Below are 21,471 nucleotides of genomic sequence, written 5' to 3' on the forward strand. Positions count from 1 at the left end.
ATAAAGTCAATCAATCAATCAAAAGAAGAAAGACATAAAGTAACTTGGAGCTCAGTGAATTCAAGCTTGATACCAAAATATGACAAACCCTCTATAATAGACCAGAGCTGTTAAAGCAACACTGTGTACATTTTACCACTAGAGGAACTAGATCTCCACTGGCTACCTGTGAAGTATAGAATTCAGTTCAAAATCCTCCTACTTACTTTTAAAGTTATTCACAATCTCTCCCCTCCATACCTTTCTGATTTACTTCAAATTTCTACTCCCTCCCGCATTCTTAGATCTACTTCTACCACTCACTTAGTTGTTCCTTCAGCCCGTCTTAAAACCATGGGGAGCAGAGCTTTTTCACGTTCTGCGCCCACACTCTGGAATTCTCTCCCCTCTGACATCTGCAAAACCGAGTCTTTACCCGTATTCAAATCCAAACTCAAAACCCACATGTTCAAGATTGCCTTTTCATTATGATTTTATATTACTTTCCTCTGTGTAATTTGTTTTGTTTCTTTTAATTATGACGACTGCTTTTACCATTTATGGTTTTTACATGTACAGTGACCTTGAGTGTTTTGAAAGGCGCTTGAAATAAAATGTATTATTATTATTATTATTATAGATCTGTAAGTTTCAGGCTTAAACCCCATAACGTCTAACCTGACTCCGCCAGATGGATTTGCTCTGCATATCCATCTGGAAACCTTCCGTTGAAGTAATTTTGGGAAGAGGCGAAAATACTGGTTAGCTGATTGGCCTATGTTGGTGATAGACGGGCCAAATAAACCAATCAGATCAATGAAGCATATGACGTACTAACAGAGCGATGACGAAAACACAACCACAAGCCAGGCTACTCTTGCCGAAACCAGTCGGGAGAAGAGCAAAAACATCTTTTCCTCTGAGAAAAGCCTCCAGAGCAGTGTTTTGCTCTTCTTTCAGTGAAGAAATACTCTGTAATTCCGTTAAAACTTGCTCGATAGCCACGCTAACGCTAGTTTCATCGGCTGAAGCCACCATGTTCTTTAGACTGAACTGTCGCGCTTCTCGTTGCGTCACACCTCAACCCGCCTCAAAGCCAACGCTGATTGGACGTTCTTTTGGTGAACGGCTCCAAATTTTCGTCAACGGAGAGTCTCCAGACTGATATGCGAGTGAAACCTTGAAACCTCGCGAGATCAGGATGGTCTCACGAGGCTACATAACGTCATGGGCAGCACTGCACTGTAAAAATATTAAGCAGTTTCCCTCTGTGTTTCTGAATCTGGTGGCAGATTTCTTTGGACCAGCCGATTAAAAAGTTACAGAGTTTCTTGTGAAGACAAGGAATTCATTCATGTATAATGTGCAATTATTGTTTGATAACTTTTGTGCAATAACTATATAAATACATATAAATACCCATGTAAAACACCCAGTGCAATAACCCTGTATAATAATCCTACTAAAAAAAGACAAGACAAGGAATTCACCCCTTTAGAAGAAAATGCACATGTGTCTGATCAAGTGATATATTTTGTTGTTGCCTATGAACAACTATTTAGGGTTAGCGCTTGTGTTTAAAAAAACTTTAAACTGCTGTAAAATGGTTACACGACTCGACGAATCAAACATTTTATAGTTATGTACTGTAGGTGTTTTTGAGAGGCGCCCACAAGGAGCATAGCTAGAAACCAAGTGCTGAATATTAACCAGAAAAGCTGTATATCTACTATACTATATATGTTGAATTCAGACATTATTGAATTTAACTGTCAGACACTTCAGGTTCTTTTTACCCCGTTGATTTTATGTTAGAAACCACAGATTTCTTTTGTTTGTGAAGCCTTTCTTCTTTTCTTTGTGGAAGAGGTCATTTCCACTCAGCCTCTGATCACGCCCCCTAATAGCGATCCATCAGTTTCATTTTTATGCCCTGCACTATTTCACAGCATTGAGCCTTTATTACTGTCATTTTTACAGGAGACTGTTGGTCATTTAAAGGCTTCAGGTTATCCTCATGACTGTACTCCTGCAAGACTCGTTGTGTAGCTGCTGCTAACAGGTGGGTTTTCAGTTCTGCAGATTGTCAAGGACAGTCTGTCTTTAAGAATTGTCCCAAGATGTTTCAAAAGGAAAAGTCTGGTCATATTCAGAATAAACATTTCTGAAAGCACTTTAAATATGAAATTATTACAAACTGTTCAATAAATGATCAGTGTTTTTAATTAGGAGTAATGTTCATTTGAATGCGCTTTACTGGAAGAATCCATGTTTGTCAAAGAACACTACTGCCACCTACTGGTTAGTGACGTCACGGTGCGGTATCGGCTGTTGATCAAGTCCCAGTGCCACCTGGTGTTTGTCACAACGCGCTATTATCCAAGTCATCTTGAAAACATTCTTCTTCGAAATGCTGACTACATATGATGTGTTTTTCTCTGGCCAGAAGTTCGATGGCAAATCCTCCCTCTTCAAGTTGGCGATCCAACGACCAACCCGTCCGTGGAGGATCAGGAATCTGAAAGGTGGAATAACTCTTTTTTTCACTTTTACCCGATGTATTCCAGCATCCAGCTGCCATGCACGTGGGCATTGTCAGTTTCACTATAGCTCTGGTGAATTTCAGTGGTGAAGACCTCTGAAATCTTCAATAATTGTTGTTGATTGCAGATGTGTCTAGTAGTTCCCATTGATTTAGCTTGTAAAGCGGGGAGAATGGCGCTAGGCTTACCGCACCGTGATGTCACTGCTGGAAGATGGCAGGAGGGAGGGGCTACTATATTTGGGCTAAAATGGCCGCTCCCAGACTCAGTGATTTCAAGGAAAATTATTAATTTAAATTTTTTACTGATTAACACTAAATTCTTTAATTCATCGCAAACGTATTGGTTTCAGGTATAGATAATGATCCACTTATTATTCCTTGCTGACCAGACTTTTCCTTTAAGGAAGCTGTAGTTCAGTCTGTTCCTAAAAAAAACCTAACCTGGATAAAACAGTCCTCAGTAATCTTAACCTTAGATCTATTTTAAAACTACCATTAATGTCTAAAGCTAGTTTACATTTAATTTAAACTGTATGTGTAGATCATTTTAAATGATCTACACATACAGTTAACAGTCTTTCTTTTAGTAAATAATGTTTTTGAAATTTGCCACTCCGATTTTAATTTGGCACAGCACTGGGTCTGCCCTTTTGAACGTTTTTAACGATATTTTCTTAGCTAGTGACTCTGTTGAATGTGCTGTTCTTTTGCTGTTAGATCTAACTGCAGCCTTTGATAGAGTGGCTCATAATATCCTTTTATCTTGTTTTGAGCATTGGGTGGGGGATCTGTGGAACAGCACTGCAGTGGCTCAGGTCCCATCTGATTGATTAAAGATTTCGTGTCAGTTTGGGAAATTCTGTGTTCCCCAAAGATCCTCTTTTATATGGAGTTCCTCAGGGTTCAGTCCATGGCCCCTTCTTTTTACTCTTTATCTGCTCCCACTTGGATCCACTCTTTGGAAGCACAAAGATTTTTTTCATGTTTATGCAGACGATAGTCAGATCTATGTCCCACTGAGGTCAAACAAATCTCTGTTGAATCTCTTTTGAAATGTTTGGATGAAGTAAAAGCAAGGAATGTTTTAAACTTTTCACATTTTAATGAGAAAAAGACAGAAGTGTTTTATTGAGGCTCATCAGAGAGCCTACCTTTACACCTAGGCTATCTAGATCAGTTTGTGAAGCCAATGGTCACAAATTTAAGTTTTGAAATAGACAGCCATCTTAGCCAGATTAAAGCTGTTGTCAAATCCAGGATCATTCAGCTGCTGCTGCTGACCTTAATAAAGGTCATACTGTGTGCAGCACAATTTGAAACGGTGATCCAACACTTTGTGACGCTGGAATTCTGTCTGTTTAATGCAGCAATTGAGTTGATTCCTTCCCGCCATTATTGTACCCCGAACCCCTTTACAGGGGAACAGAAGACCTCATCTATTCAGCCAGGCCAACAATTCCCCCTAACAACCCCCCCTTTCAGAGACATATTTTGGTGTTAGTGGATCGTTAGTTGCTTGCAGACAGTTCAAAATTCTGCTGCACAACTTTAAGTCGGGAGACATGAGTTTTGTTGGGATCTGGAGAAGTACCACCTTTCTCCAGCAGAGTGCGCCGTGGGTCTCCTGGGCTGGAGGCCTCCAGCACACCTGGACCTCGTCAGCCCATCAGGAGACCTTCTCTACTTAAGCAGCTGCCAGACCTTCCTTCAACGCCGCAGTGTTGACCTTAGTTTGGTTAGCAAACCTGAGCCTCTGTTACCTGAAAGAATCTTTGTTATCTCAAGAGAGAAACCTGATTCTAATCTGCCTCTGTCTTTGCTCACAGGAAACCTGTCTCAAGTCTGAAGCTCTGGATGAGCTTAACCTGCCTGCCAGCCCTGGTGAGCCAAGCCTGAAGATTCCAGTCTGGATTTTCTCCTGCTGCTCTTAGAGAAGAGCTGGAAACTCTGATCAAGGTCTGCCATTCAAAGTCAGAAGCTAGACGCTGCTGCTGCTTGTGCACTCTGCTGAACCAACAGTCTCTGGACCCAACGGTTCCCTCCCTCACAAGTTAAGCCTGGACATCTTCAAGGTAGACTCAGAACAATCTTAAAACTCAATTAATCTTCTGACTGCCTGGCTAATCAAACCGTCCATCTCTGCAGACATCAGTGAACCCAACCCGGACCAGTACCTGATCCAGTTCATGTTCTTGTGTCAATCTAACTTCAATAAACTCTGTTAAACTTTTACTCAGCCTCCGTTTGTATTCTGCATGTGGGTTTAACCTAAGAACCAATCATGACAAGTTTGAACATAACTCCCCACTTTTAAGTTCACTTTACTGTCGGCCAGTTAATTTTATACATTTAAAAAGTCTTTTATTTTGTCTTTTAATAGCCTTTCCCCATAATATATCACTGATCCCTTATATCCTGTATATCTGTACCACTTTCTTCTCTAATGTAGGCTTATCAGTTACTCCTGTACCTAGAAGGAGACATAAACTCGGTGGACACCTTAACTTCTCTGTAGAAATGATGCTGCTGCATTTCAGACAGGCTTCCTATTTGTTTTTAAATCTGTTTTAAAGTCGCGTCTTTTCTATCTGGCGATTAATACTCAAAAGGAGGTTGGTGTTGGTTGATTTGATGTTTTATTTCTTCTATATTCTATGCTGTTTTTACTTATTTATTTATTCATATTTTTTAATGAGTCTTGCATTTTATGGTGTTCGTATTTCTGCTTTCATGCAGCACCTTGGTCCTATTTCTTTTGTTAAAGTGCTATATAAGTTGGATTGGATAATACTTGCATTGAAACTCTGTTGCTTTTAATGTTCTAACTAATAAATCATCCAGTTCCAACTGTTAATGACATAAAGACAAAGAAACCAATTGAAACAGACAGCTGCGATTTAAATACTAAGTTGTAAACCACACAAAATCCCAGAACAAAGTCAGCAGATGTGTGGTCACCCCTGACTTTATGCATTTACTACAGATCTCCACAGCCGATGTCGCCTTCAGGCAGTTCAACCACTGCATCCAGGTCATACATCACAAAGTGAATTGTAAAGCACTAGAGGCAGTGGAGTGAAGCACAGCACCTCAAGACATGTCTTCTGAAGAGACAAATCACGTCCCTGTAATAAACAATCTAAAGTAACAGTCAACTCTGGGTTTGGTTCTACACAAACATTATGCAAAGAGACATACTCTATTCAATAATCAATCCCAGTCCTTCACAGAATGGCAAGCATTTATACTTGACATATTCATTTTGACGTATTGATTATTGTTCTAAATATGAATACAATTGTAGATATATAAAAATATCGCAGTGGTATAACTGAAAGTCAGCTACGGTACAAAAAAGGAACTTAAACTGCTGACAGGCAGGTTATGTAGTTTATATACCACTGTAAGCAGAAACAACAATAAATATTTAACTGAAAACATTCTGGGTTGATAAATACATTCAGATGCAGGAGTCAGAATGCGAATGCAAATTCAAAACCCACACCATGCAGTGTGCACCATCTGTTTGTACCATCACAAACAATCCCAGTTAACCCATCTTCTCCATGTCAGAAAAAAAGTGAATTATTTAACTACAAATGGAGGTGGAAACAGTTTTCCTGGCAGAAAAAGACCAGAAATGACCAACATTCATCCCTGCATGGTTTCTGCAGCTGATCTCAGCAGGAAGTCAGATTAGGGTGAAACTCTGAGCTTGTTATCAACTTTCACTCATCAAAAGTGAAATAAACTGGACTCATTTATTACAAGCTTCCTCTGAGCTTCTCTATGACATCCCTGGCAACAATAAAAAAATATCTTGATCAAAATCAGTCAGCACATAGACCCCCTTTATTAGCTCGAAGCATCAAGCTCAAACTGACTGGAAAACTGACACAGTTTTAATGAGTTGGTGTTAGAGATCTGATATGGTTGAACATTGTTTATCAGTTGCCGACGGTGATTTTTGGTGTCTCTTTCTGATACTCACAGGAGGAATGGCTGCTGGGGAAGCTCTTGCGTCCTTCTGAGACCAACTCCGGCTCTCCAGTGCACAGCATCTTTGCATTCATTTGACCGTCTGGAAAACATCGCTGGAAGTAATCTGGCCTTGGTCTGAAAATTACAAAGAGAGTTTTCATTTTGCTCTGTGATTCAAATGCATCAAGAACACAATTTCTACTACAAGTCTAAAAGTCTCTGATCAAAGACAGCAACCTCAAACGATACATCACTGACAGCGACTTGAAGGACTCGTTTAGCATACCTGCCAACAATCAGCTTAATGGTATTTGTGAAGACTCCATTTAAAGCAAGTGCCAGGGACACAGCTGAGGAAAGAACACAGAGATAAAAAGAAAGCTTATAGTTTCTCATTAATGATATTTTTGAAACAGATGGATCTAGTGATCTTTTTATTCTAATTAAAAATACTTAATTGTCCTCAAAAGGTGTTTTGGACAAGCAGAGCAGCATTAGAAATAGATACAGCTAATATAATGGAAATGAACAAAAACAGAAAGTTTGACAATTCAATTAAATTCAGTTTATTTATATAGCGCCAAATTCACAACACATCTCATCTCAAGGCACTTTACAGTTCAACCAGATCATACAATCAAATTGATACAAAGTTTTCTATCTAAGGAAAACAAGTTGATTGCATCGACTTATTGACTCTTCAGCAATCCCTCACACTAAGCATGCTTGTAGCGACAGTAGAGAGGAAAAACTCCCTTTTAACAGGAAGAAACCTCCAGCAGAACCAGGCTCAGTGTGAGCGGCCATCTGCTGAGGCCCACTGGGGTTCAAGGAGACAGAAGCAGAGATACAAAAAGCAGCTGTAAAAGGCGACCCCGTCCAGGAAACACACAGCCAGGCAGACGAGCTCCAAGGCAGCTCCCATGCCAGAAGACGAAGAGAGCACGTCCACTCAGTCACGGTCAGAGAAACAGGACCACACTAGAAAACAGCCCGATCTCCAGCATCTTTAAACAAGGGTGTTTATATATATATATATATATATATATATATATATATATATATATATATATATATATATATATATATATATATATAAACAATATGTAAAAACGAAAAAGTTAGTTGAACTCAAAATTTCAAGGCAACCGACTGCACAGAATTTTTGAGTTGGAGGCATCAACTTAATTTTTTAAGTTTTGTAGAACTACACTTATTAAGTTGTGTCAGCTAAGTTTTTTTTTTAATTCAAGTTACTGGAACTTCAAGTCTGTAAAAAGGTATTATTTTAAGTTCAGATTATCTGTAAGAAGTTATTTTAAATTCAGATTACCATCCCCTGTAATAACTTACATTTTTGAGTTTAAATCCCCCCCCACCCCCCATTAAATCATCCACTGACAGTAAACCAGTTAAATTTTGCATGTTTATTTGAACCACTTTGGCAAAAACCGGTTTACAATTCCACAATGTAAACAAGCAATGTAAACCAGTAATCTTATGCTTAAAGCAAATCAGGTTTCAGCATATATTTTTTTACTTTTGTTAAAGAAAAATGATTATTTTTAGTTTTTAATACAGTTAATCTTATGGCATGTGTAAGAGATAAGATAAGATAAGATAAGATAATCCTTTATTTGTCCCACAGTGGGGAAATTGCAGCGTTGCATCACAGTACAGTAGGAATGTGTAAAAGGTATGTTGAGCACTCTCATTTTGAACATATTTCTTAATTTTGAACAAGTTTGTGAAGATAACCTTTCCTTTAACCAAATTACTGAATTTAAGTTTGTTCCTGAGAATTTATGGCAGGAAGAGGCCCCGCATTCCACAGCTATTTTGGGAAATCTTATCTTATGTTTTCCTTAGCCAGATGACCTTAGAATTCCTGGAGGCCAGGCCGTAAATTAGGGGAAGTTCTAAGTTTTTCTGAGTGTCCAAGGTAGCTCCTGGTTGGAGGAGCAAAAGCCAGCCTTATTTGAATAAATTAAATACAAGAGGATAAAACTTTCTACATAGAAGTAACAAATCAGATTTGCTCTTGCAACTCTCCAAAGATGTCTTTGTACGTCTTTGCTTTCTTTCCTTCTCTCCATTTATGTCAGGTAAATGAATGTATGTCTCCGTTGTTCTGCAGTTTCTGGTGTAAGTTTGTGCATTGTCTTCTAAGTTTATGCATTGTCTTATATTGGATTAAACTCTGTAATTCTGTGACGTCAACACGCGTTTGGTGTTTTTCTTGTGGCTACACGTGGCTGCCGAGAGGACCTAGGATCAGAGGAAGAGAAAGAGCCAAACTTTTTCCAAAGTTAACAATTTTAGAATAATTTCTTCCTTAAAACTTTCCAACTCCTGTTAAAACCTTACAAATAATGCAATATTGCCAGAGATGACAGGAAACCAGTGCCTTAGTCTTCTCTTGGACGAGTCCTCCAAGTTACCGCCAGCAGAGTGACCACATGGCTGATGCAAACTTTAGAAGGGAGCTCCTGGGAAAATCCATGGAAACCCCGTAGCAGCTGTTTGCCATGACAAATTTGAAATGAGCATGCACAGATAAGTTGACTTTGCTCGGACTGGGTGTCAACTACAACTTCTAAGTAAACTCAACTTAAATTATAGAATAAGATGAACTTTTAATCAGAAACTTATGAAAGTGAGTTCAACTGGCTTACAACAGACAGTTCAAGTTCCAACTGCCAATTTTATTGTCAACTATATATATATATATATATATATATATTTTTTTTTTCCTTAATGCATCTTTTTCCTCCTTGTTTGCACCTTATTTAATTTCTATGCCAATATGTGACGAGTGAATTTCTTCGCTGTGAGATCAATAAAGATCATCTAATCTATTCTAATATACTGTAATCATGATTTAAAGATTTAAAATACAGTAGCAGCCAATCAAAATGGCCCTAACCAGTCAAACGGCAGCTGGATGTCCGCCAACTTCCCAACAAATACCCTCCAACTTCCAGCCACTGGCGTGCTCATGGAAATTCTTTTTTTTTTACTGACTCAAACCTTTCACTGAATTACAGGGTCTGACCAGGAGATGATGCTTCTCTTTAGATCTCAATGTCCCCAAATCATGAAAGAAAGAATATTTTAGTACAAAGATTGATGTTTTAAAAAGGAATTGTACCGGACTGGCCACGGGCCCTTCAAGGAAGGTGAGGGAAAATTTGAATGGCTACTACTATGAAAATAGAGGAGAACCTGCATTATAAAACTGTCTAGAAAATACTGTGGTGTTTGAAGGTCAATTTTAGCAGGAGGGGGGGAATATAAATCAATGTCTCAGTCTTACAAAACATTCTTAATCACAATGGGATCTAGAGACGTTAAAGCCAACCTGCTTACATGATTTTGACCTTATCCATCCATTTATAGCTGCAATGTAGTTATTATCTGATGGCTACTTCCACCAGGAGATAGCAGTATGACACAATGCTCAAATCATCTCAAACAGATTTGTTGAACATGTAATCTAATGAACTCCACATAGTGTGCAGATCCTAATCAGTTGTGGTGAATTAAGACACTTGGTTTGCTAAAAGTACAAAATGTTCTGCACATCTGAGGAAGACGGTAAACAAAAGGGGAAGAAACATTTCGATGCACAAAAAGCAGCAGAAACATGAACAGAGACTGAAAAATGGGAAAGCCTGGACATGGGTGTTATTCTCTGAAGAAACAAAAGCTAGCCATCTCATACCAACATATTATTTCTGCAATTTCCTTTTAACTTGGAAATAAGTGACCTGCCTCACTGGTGATAATGACTTGGAGGAATTTTATTAGAGAACAATGTTGTTTCCTGTTAACGGTTATGGCTTACACTAAAAATCTACCGGCTGCAATCAAAGCTCCACATTTAAGCCTAGCTTCTATGTTCAGCTATTAATCTTTTTTTTAACATAGTCACAGATGAAGAAAGCTAAAATCTAATCAACCAAACACCCATCTGTTCTCTTTTGTCATATAAACTGATGATATAACTTGTTTTTTTCTTAAACAACACCTACATTCATCTTGGTTTAAGCAAATAAAAAGTCGATATCTTGTGAAAAGGAGATGAATTGACTCATTATCACTAGAAAACCAGCTTTGCTTTGTCCAGACTTTCATCGTGTCAATTCCCCTCTGTTGGTGCATCAGTCTGTGTTTGTGGTTGTACATTATCTCTACCCCTCATAGCTCTATATAGGCTCACTTACCTGTGTACATCACCTTTTCAGGCCATTGCGGTAAATTTAACATGGGTTTTCATCCAGTCCTCATCAGATTATCCAGCCGTATCACTCTGATAAAGCACCAATGCTTCAGTCACTTGCAGGGGATGTTTATCTTCTTGATGTCTGTTCGAAGTAACTCTGTCCCTCTGTGCCACAGATCTTCATTTTGAAGATGAACTGCCCTGCACCTTCTCACTCCAAGTGGTTTTACCTATCTTTTATTTGCTCCAATTTGGAGTCCATTTATGGTTAAAGGAAGTTCACTCTCATAAATTGTGGTTGGTTAGTTTTTAATTAAGGCAATTCCAAAAATGAAGAGACTATGTTCAAAAGACATACAATTTTTGTTGCTTCCCTAAAATATAAAATGCGAAATTGCAGTCAGGTTCAGATATTTAATAGTTTGATTACATGATCTTAAACTGATGTAATACCACCTTTAGACAAGCAGCTGCTTTGACATTCTCTGCTCTGAAAATTTAGAGCTGTGTCTTAAGAAAATGCATAGAAGAGTCATAGTTTTGGTTCTGTTTTATCTTTGGTTTTATTTCCATTTTGTAATATTCTAGTTATTTTTAAATATATTTGAGTTATTAGGTATTTCTTTTTTGCTCTCTGTTGCCCTCTTGTGTTGGTTTCCTTTTCCCTGGCTCCCTTCTAGTCTCCTCTGTCCACCCCTGCTCCCAATCTGGTGATTAGTCTGGTCTTTGGTTCTCTCTCCCATATATGCACCCCCTGCTAAGTCACTGTTTGTTTGTTGTAATTTATTTGCTCCCTTGTTGTGAGTATTTCTGGACTTATTTTTGGACTTTGTTGCTGTTGTTAGTTTGTATTCTACTTTTGTTACCACCTTTGTTATTAAATCTTCAAGGAACCACTTCAGCTTCAGTCTCTGAATTTGGGTCCTCTTCAAAACTCCACCCAACTTGACAATAAGAAGCAGCAGCACCTTAAAGAGAAACTGCTGTTGTTCCTCTTGGGTCTTTCATATATTACATAAAATCTATCATTACTACTTTTGTCAAGTATAAATGCGAATTAATTTAGCAAAAATCCATAGAAATACAGTAGGAGAGAAGTTGAAGAGAAAACACATTAATACTGATAAAGGTGTTTCTACATAGTTTTCAGTCTTCAGGTTAACTTGGTTATTTCACATATCTGTATATATAATATAATATAATATAATATAATATAATATAATATAATATAATATAATATAATATAATATAATATAATATAATATAATATAATATAATAATATAATATAATATAATATAATATAATATAATATAATATAATATAATATAATATAATATAATATAATATAATATAATATAATATAATATAATATAATATAATTCTCAGTCATCCAGGTCATAAACATTCCAAAAAAGTTTAAAAAACAAACCACTGGACTTTGTTTCCACAGATGCATGGCCCAACACAGAAGAGTGACCTCCTCGGGACAAGACTCTGTGAGACATCTACACCTTATGGACAGAGGATATTCGTTTGAGCACCAGAATGTTAACATTTTGGACAAAAAAAATAGCTGGCTTGAGAGGCGCATGAAGGAAGCCATCTTTGTTAAGAGAGAAAAAATAACCTTAAAAAGAGGCGGGGACTCCGATTTCAGGATTCAAAAACCTACAATGCAGCAATTGAGTTGATTCCTTCCCGCTATCATTGCAGGCTAACAAGAGAAGCCAAATTACCAATGAGGTGGACCCATTCTTCCTTTTCAATTTGCATGTTTGCTAAGCAAAAACAAGGCTTTGTTGGGCTACTGTATAAAACAACTCAATGTTATTTCTGACATTTGAATTTAAAGCTACCTGGATGGGAAGGGAAACATCTTCAAACTTGGAAACAAAGTCCAGTGGATTGTTTTTAACTTTTTTTGGAATGATATGCTGCAATCAACAGGAATGAATGAAGTACTTTTTGTACTCCAAATTTGATGTTATTGTTTTCTAAAACTTTAAAAATTAAATGTGTTGAGAGAAGATGTATTTTTTTAATGAATAAAATACCATAAACAGGTATAGCCAATGCTTGATAGATATAATGAAAAGGTTCATCTTCAGAGATTTTTAAAGGGGACTGTGCATATATTTGGAACTAAATGTATCTACAAATGCTTTAATCACCTTGGAATTGCTGTGGTATTTAAACGAACTAGTGAACCAGCTGTTACTGAATGCAGCATGAGCAGCTGTTTGGAAAATCCCGTCTCATCAACAGATTCCTCTAGCTTATTATGATACCATATATGAGCTTTGGAGAGGTTAGATGCTGCAGGCAGACATTTCAACCAGAACTGATTTTCCTTTCAGTATACTTTCAGTATTTCCATTCAGTTAAGTGCAGATCAAACTACATGCTGTTGAAAAAGTGGTTTGGGCCCTCTAAAAGGGCACCAGGGAGAACATATGTGGAGTGTGTGCAACTTTGACCATGTGAAATATTGTGTGAGGGGGAAAAAGGCACACACAAGGCAGAGGAAAGGCAAATATGTGCAGACAGCTAATCTCTGTATGTTTTTGTAACTATAGGTTGTATTCAATTCTCACCTACAGAACACAATAACAATGCTGTGCAATTTCATGCATTTTTGTTCTTTACCATTTCATTAAATAACTCTGGAACTACAGTATGTTGTGTTGTCCTCTAAGCCTATGCCCAGCTGGCTGGTTGTCATCGCTACAGATGAAAGCGGGACTCAAGCTCTTCCATTCAAAATATAAGTTTATAAACAACATTAATAATTAAACAGAGACAGATAACATGCTCTGTAGGGGTGTAAATCACATCCATCATGGCGATTCGATTCAGTATCGATTTCCTGACCCAATGATGCAATTATTTTCGATACTCAAGAATACACCACGATACGATTCGATTCGATTAATCTTTTTTTTTTTTTTTTTAGACCTAACAGGCTAAACAAAGTTTCAAGTTTAAAATAAATCAATGAAAGCTGTAATATCGTTATGCATTTTTTAAAAAGAAACAACAACAAATAACAGAAAAGAAAAGTTGCATCCAAAAATACAGCACAAAATCAGTGCAATGAGTGCAATTCAATAACTCGTCTCCAGACGTCCCGCCCCCTTGAGAGACACTCCGCTGCTCCTCTCCCAAATTGTAGCTGACCGCAGACAGGAGGCCGGCTTGTTTTGTTTTTATGACCGAAATTGCAGAAAACAACTCGTGAAGTATGACCCGCTAGAAGAGCGAGGTGCGCGAGAACGCTGGGACCCTTTTCCAACTGTATCCCCGCTCTTTTTGGCCCTCATGTCCCTCCGTCGTTGGACTAAACTCGCCCCCACTTCCTCGCCGCCTCGGCCGTATCTAGACCCACAGCGTGTAGCTCAGACCACGCTTCAATATTGAGCATATTTTAAAAATGTCTGTGTCAAGCTCACTGCGACACACTGCTGTAAGAGTATAACCAGGAAGCGAGGTAGGAGGGCAAAATAGGTTTAGCGCCACCGCAGCACGGGAGGAGAATTACGCCCAGGAGCAAATGGATGGATCGATTCCCTTGCGGACGTATCGATGCATTGGATCGTCGGCTGTTGGATCGATGCATCGATACAAAACGATTATTATTTACACCCCTACTGCCCTGCTGTAAGAGCTGGAGTGCGTGACATGATGGCAACATCTGAACCCGGTGGTCAACGACGGCATTGAGAGATACCGCCAAGCAATAGAAAGAGTCGCATTGAGCCTGGTTTGCTTGTGGGGCTTCTGAGGTAGCAAACGTGTACCATGAGTCAAAGCGTGCTGCTGGCAGAGTGGCCAAGTTGTGGGTAGCAGAATCTAGATGTCATGGTTCAATATCCATGTATTCTTATAATCATCTCATGGTTTGTCTGACCCACAAGCCATAAGATGAATCTAAACATACACAGATATTGGCTTGTGGGACTTCTGAGACAGTGTTCAGGTATTGTGCGGCCAAGCGTATCTGCCTGAGTCAGAGAGGCGGAGCTTAGAGAGGCTATGTAGAAAGACCATCCATTACTGTAGCCTCAAGGTAGCGATGGGTTAATGAGGCATTGTTTCGACACATTGCCATATTGATACTGCATTGATTCTGTCTCACAGAATACTGACACCTGCTGGACCTTTAAACACAGTACAGGCAGCTTATTTGACAGATAAAACTAAATCGATTTGATGACCTAGTACAATTATATAATTGAAGTTATTGTAGTTTATATTGCATTTCATGTCTATGTTTAATTTGAGTTTGAATGTAAACAGTGAATGTAACCATATATCATAACGTGAAAATTAAGGGTAAAATGTGGATTTTAAATCATATTTTTAAAACAGTAAGTTCAGCAAAAAGTCATAAGTAATAAACTAAGAGCCAATTTGAAATTAACTTTAATTCAGATAAGTTTAGTGATAACTGAGAGGAAAAGGATGACACAATGAGAACATTTAACTAAAAATGCACCGGCTGAAAGGTTCCTATTCCTTTTAGGCTGCTCCAACATTCTAGACAATTTTTATGATGAACCGCAAAAGAAAAGACATTTTTTTTTAGCAGATGCATCATGTTGAAAGATACATTTTTAAACGCAGTTTAGTGAGTCAGTCAATTAGAAACAACTCGTGTATCAGTCACAAGACTTTCTTGAAACGATACAGTGTTTTGCTCTATGGGCTTGATGCATTGGTGTTGCTTGACCCATCACTACTGTACCTCAAGGTGATTCTGGGAAACCATCTGGTACCTGCGGGGGGAAAAGCATTGTTTTGCCAACACTGATTTAAGTGGAAGTGGGAAGATGTTGACCCTGAAAGAGGATATAGTTGATTGGTGGAAGGAATACTTTGAGGACCTCCTCATTACGGCTGAATAGGCCTTCTGTGGTGGAAGATGAGAAGGGGTGTTTGGTGCTTCTTCCTTTCTCAGTTAGTAAAAGAAAAAAATGCCTTATTGTGATGGGAACAGAGCGCTCTTGGTCAGGAGGTCAGAGTTGAAATAAAACTGAATATTCACTTAATTATCTGTACAGAATACCACTGGGTCTCCTAATTAGAGGAGGGTACCTGCCCCATTATGTCAGCTCTTGGATCCATTATCTCCCCACATCTCTATGTAAACTAAAGTGTCATAAATTTTTTCAGCTGTTAATTTAAGGAAAGCTATCATATTTAATGGTATTTATTTAAGTGCCTTATACTGTTCTTTTTAAGCTACTACTTAGGAGGTCTATTTACAGATCTGGAAAGAGTGGATGCTAACCTTCCCAGGGAAAAAAAAATTAAGAACATATGCTGATTTGGATGTTGGCACTTTCCAGCAGTACTATACAGTAGCTGTCAACAGTCTCCATGCCAACAAATTAAACATTTTTTTTTTCCATTTTATTATAATTTATAGCACAAAATTGCAATATTTGTGTTACATCTTTCAAATGTAAAAAAAATAAATTTGACACCAACTTAAACAACATATTTTTCTTATATTCACATGTTCTTGGTGTCTGCAAATTGGAAACTAACATTTTGGTAAATTGTTATACGTTTATCAGCAATCAAACGTACAAAAGGAGGGAAAATTTGCTGAAGGTGAGCGGTTTGAATGTGCAATGCAGCAGCTTGATCCAAACCCATCAACTGTTTTGAATAGAGGTCTTTATTCTAACAGCTTCATTTCAACAGTTCTTGTATAGTAGGGTAAGTCCTAGGTCTGTTTTACACTACACAATATTGCATTTTATCAACTGTACTTCATTTGTTTTTCTCTTTTTTTGGAGTTTTTCTGTTTATTACTACATATTTAGCAGATTTAAGTTCTGTGAGCATAATTTTTTATTGTTATTGTATCAAATTAGCGTTATCATCATTTTTATCCATATGTTTTCATTTTGGGCTGCTCTGTGGCGCAGATGGTAGCACTGCTGCCTTGTAGAACAAGCTCGTGTGTTCGATTCCCGGCCCAGGTCTTTCTGAATGGAGTTTGCATGTTCTCCCTGTGCATGCATGGGTTCTCTCCGGGTACTCTGGCTTCCTCCCACAGTCCAAAAACATGACTGTTAGGTTAATTGGCTTCTCTAAATTCTCCTTAGGTGTGAATGTGTGCATGAATGGTTGTTTGTCTCTGTGTTGCCCTGCGATGGACTGGGGACCTGTCCAGGGTGTACCCCGCCTCTCGCCCACAGATAGCTGGAGGTAGGCACCAGCACCCCTCGCAACCCCAGCTGGGATAAAGCGTGATGGAAGATGTTTTACTTTTTTATGGTTTAATGTTTACACTGGTACAAGAACAGAGAGATAATGAGCTGGATACTGCCTAGAGATCCATGTCCCTCATAGTAACTACAGTCTAGAAAGTTAGGGTATTAATCCCTTAAAATGTGGAATATCTTTAATTAGAAATATTTTGACTGAAGCATTTTGTTTGTGGTGTACTTATTAGATTTACCTGGTTATTACTATCATTAAAAAAGCTGTGTTATAGTGATTATTTGAAATTAATCGTATAGATGAAGCAAGGAAACTGACCAGTTGCAAGTTTTATTATTACTGCCAGTCACAGGACTCAGGCTAAATGTCCCGGGGCTTTCCAGGGTAACGGGAACAGCAGGCTGACACATTCCAAACGATTCCTATTACTCTGAATTCAAATCAGCAAGATTAATACAAATCGGCAAGATCAAACTTTGTTTGACCAAACCAATGGGTTGCAATTATTAATGTGACAGAACTCTGGGTTTCTTTAATGAGTGCAATGCTGCTGTTGTGTAATCAAAATGATCTATTTGTCTCACTGTACATATGCATGTTCTTGGAATTTTTCGGTCATCTGATCAAGAAGCCTCTGAGTAAAGGCTGCAGTTATATTATAAAACCATAGGGGGTCATTCTTATATGGAAAATAGTGCAATAAAGATATAATTAGAATTTTAGCATCACATGATTGACATTAACAATTTTTTTTTTCTAGCAGAAGACTTCACAAAGCATCACCCTGCCTGTGTCAATTAGCATATTTTTATTGCCCATCCTGGAGCTAATTGATCCAAGAGTGTTCTATGTTTACTTAATTATCAAATTCTTGTATAAAGAAGCGGGAGTCATCAGACCAGACTACTTTCATCCATCACCTGATGGAGGAACACAGATTAAAATTTTAAACCATTTAACAATTTGTACTAGAACTTCTTCATTATCTTCTTATGTGCTTTGAGCATGTTCACATATGACCCTGCTGCCTTTTCACCATGGCTCTTTCCACTGACGCCCTTTGATATGCAGCGACCACTGGAGACTTGGAACATTAGTAGCTGGAGATGTTCTGGCCAAGTCTAGCAATCACTATTTAACCGTGAAGAAATTGTCACAAACTGTGTATTATTTACTGATCTAACAAAACTTTTAGGGCAACATGTTAACTTTCTGCCTTATACACTCACCGGCAACTTTATTAGGTACCCCATGCTAGTAACGGGTTGGACCCCCTTTTGCCTTCAGAACTGCCTCCATTCTTGGTGGCATAGATTCAACAAGGTGCTGGAAGCATTCCTCAGGGAGTTTGGTCCATATTGACATGATGGCATCACACAGTTGCCGCAGATTTGTCGGCTGCACATCCATGATGCGAATCTCCCGTTCCACCACATCCCAAAGATGCTCTATTGGATTGAGATCTGGTGACTGTGGAGGCCATTTGAGTACAGTGAACTCATTGAAACCAGTCTGAGATGATTCCAGCTTTATGACATGGCGCATTATCCTGCTGAAAGTAGCCATCAGAAGTTGGGTACATTGTGGTCATAAAGGGATGGACATGGTCAGCAACAATACTCAGGTAGGCTGTGGCGTTGCAACGATGCTCAATTGGTACCAAGGGGCCCAAAGAGTGCCAAGAAAATATTCCCCACACCATGACACCACCACCACCAGCCTGAACCGTTGATACAAGGCAGGATGGATCCATGCTTTCATGTTGTAGACGCCCAATTCTGACCCTACCATCCGAATGTTGCAGCAGAAATCGAGACTCATCAGACCAGGCAACGTTTTTCCAATCTTCTATTGTCCAATTTCCATGAGCTTGTGCAAATTGTAGCCTCAGTTTCCTGTTCTTAGCTGAAAGGAGCGGCACCCGGTGTGGTCTTCTGCTGCTGTAGCCCATCTGCCTCAAAGTTCGACGTACTGTGCGTTCAGAGATGCTCTTCTGCCCACCTTGGTTGTAACGGGTGGTTATTTGAGTCACTGTTGCCCTTCTATCAGCTCGAACCAGCCTGGCCATTCTTCTCTGACCTCTGGCATCAACAAGGCATTTCCGCCCACAGAACTGCCGCTCACTGGATGTTTTTTCTTTTTCGGACCATTCTCTGTAAACCCTAGAGATGGCTGTGCGTGAAAATCCCAGTAGATCAGCAGTTTCTGAAATACTCAGACCAGCCCTTCTGGCACCAACAATCATGCCACGTTCAAAGTCACTCAAATCACCTTTCTTCCCCATACTGATGCTCGCTTTGAACTGCAGGAGATTGTCTTGACCATGTCTACATGCCTAAATGCACTGAGTTGCCGCCATGTGATTGGCTGCTTAGAAATTAAGTGTTAACGAGCAGTTGGACAGGTGTACCTAATAAAGTGGCCGGTGAGTGTATACTCCACTAACTAACAAAAATGATTAAGATATAATCAATGTTATCACTTATCAGTGGTTATAGAGTCCTACCTAATAACACTAAAGACCCTGATTATGGACAGAAAAACAGCAAATCCATGCAGATGTTTCAATGCATTAAAATTAGTGTTTTATAGTTAGCAAAGTTAATTTGTGATTCATTTTATAAAAGAGTTGTAACATTAAAGTATTCGGATAAAAAAAAAAAAACTTTATTATAAGTCAATTACAGGATATTCTCGATAAATGTTATTCAACCTCACATAAAGATGATGAAAGATGAAGTATTAAGTCCATAATCACAGTTAAAGCAAGCACTATAGAATCTCATTTCACTGGTTCTTTAAGTGCATTCTTGTGGGAAATATTACCTTGAAAGGACTTCATTATATTCTGACTCAGTAATAAATGTATAATTAAGCAGCATGACTTCTGAATGATCCATTTTTATCAGACAAATTTTCTAAATGTTTTCCTTTGTACCCCAAAGTAGAATAAAGACTGAAGAATATAAGAAGAAAATTATGGAAATATATCAGTAGAAATAAATATGCATTACAATCCAAGTTAAACATACTGAGTACAATTTTTTTATTTCTGTCTTTGCCTTTAATCTGAATTTTGATTCTGATATAGAAGAACAGTTCAAGGCAACACATTTCCAAGAATAATTATTGAAAAAACTATTATGTTTGTATTTTAAAAATCAAAATTTTAAGAAAAAAAAATGTCCAAGCTGAACAATTTCTGTCCAATTTTTCAGTCTCGTTATGGTGTTTTTTTGCAGTGCCTTCCTCGGTTCTCACATCTTGTTGAAACCTGTCAGGAATACAGTATAGCCTACTCTTGTAATTCTTTGTTCCCATGAGTTCCCTCTGCTTCTCACACATCTTGTAGAAGTCCTTCTCTGCAGGCCTGTTAAATCCTCCACTGCAGTGTAATCTCTGCTGCACTGAGCCACCTCTCTTTCCACCTGATTCATCACTGTGTATCTCTTTAATTGGATTTGTGTTAAACTTCCTTAATGCCTTACAGCTCCAATGCCTTTTCTGGCACTCAACCTCAAGGGAAAGTAGCAGGACGAAATTTGCTTAAGTGATCATGATTGAGAATGAAAGAAAATGCTTTAAATGAATAATCAGTAAATAGATTTTATGTGATTAAGAATAATATCCATGATAGCATATCGACTAAAACAGAAGGTCACTGCATTTAAAGATTAGCACCATTAAACCAAATGAAATACTTATATATTGCCAGTTTGCTCCAAGCAAAAAGGACGGAAAAGATATTGAGCTGCAAAAACTTTAATGAAAGAAATCTTTTTAATGTTAGGGCATAAAATATTGCGTTGGAAGACTTTTCGTATTATACATACTCTGTCAGTATAATAGGCCAAACCATTCATATCCCAAGAAATGCATATCGAAATAATCCTGCTTTCTTACAACTGTCACAAAAATGATTTTCTGTCACAAAACAATTCAAGGAAAGATCTCTACGCACCCAAACAAGCCTCCTTGATCTCTGTCTTGTCCGTCCGCTGAATAATCTTTACAACAAAAATCACCGCCAGTGGCGTAAGGAAGGAAATTGCCTGTAAGAAGCAGAAAAAAAAAATCATTTAAAACATAAAATGGTAGTAATTACAGAGATATTAGAGATACAGGGGATCCGTTTTACAGATTAACTTTCGAAGCACTCCAGCATTAACTTGTGACCTCAACCTTAACCTAACATCCTATTTATTGTTCACTGAGTCCCTTTGCCAGTATTAAGAGTTTTTCCATCTAATTTGATGGGAGACTGGAGTATCCTCAGCTCAGAGGTAAAAGTTTACGCTGTAGACTTTGTTAAGGATATACCTGTTTTATTCTGCTGTAGTTACAGGTGATTTAAATGTAGACTTCAAATCCTTGCGGGATTAACAGGGACACTATGATGTTTATTGCAAATAAAATGCAAGCTGAGCACTTATAATAAAAGATGGAATTGACATGTTTGCATACATGGGTTCCTGTTTGTATCCAAAATCATCCATGAATCGAATA

At 38.2% G+C, this 21,471-nt stretch overlaps 1 protein-coding gene across 2 annotated transcripts in view; it reads right to left on the minus strand.

The window, feature by feature from the left end:
• plpp4 (phospholipid phosphatase 4) overlaps positions 1-21,471 on the minus strand; it is a 113,072-nt gene that overhangs the window by 25,052 nt on the left and 66,549 nt on the right. For both annotated transcript variants that reach the window (XM_038298318.1, XM_038298317.1), the window contains exons 3-5: positions 20,927-21,017; positions 6,792-6,855; positions 6,516-6,640 (exon numbers count right to left, since the gene is read on the minus strand). In XM_038298318.1, the coding sequence (XP_038154246.1) occupies positions 6,516-6,640; positions 6,792-6,855; positions 20,927-21,017 (280 nt within the window). The remainder of the gene's footprint in view (positions 1-6,515; positions 6,641-6,791; positions 6,856-20,926; positions 21,018-21,471) is intronic.

This window comes from Cyprinodon tularosa, unplaced genomic scaffold, assembly GCF_016077235.1.
Source record: "Cyprinodon tularosa strain WSP-4 unplaced genomic scaffold, ASM1607723v1 ctg406, whole genome shotgun sequence".
NCBI classification, from domain to species: domain Eukaryota; kingdom Metazoa; phylum Chordata; class Actinopteri; order Cyprinodontiformes; family Cyprinodontidae; genus Cyprinodon; species Cyprinodon tularosa.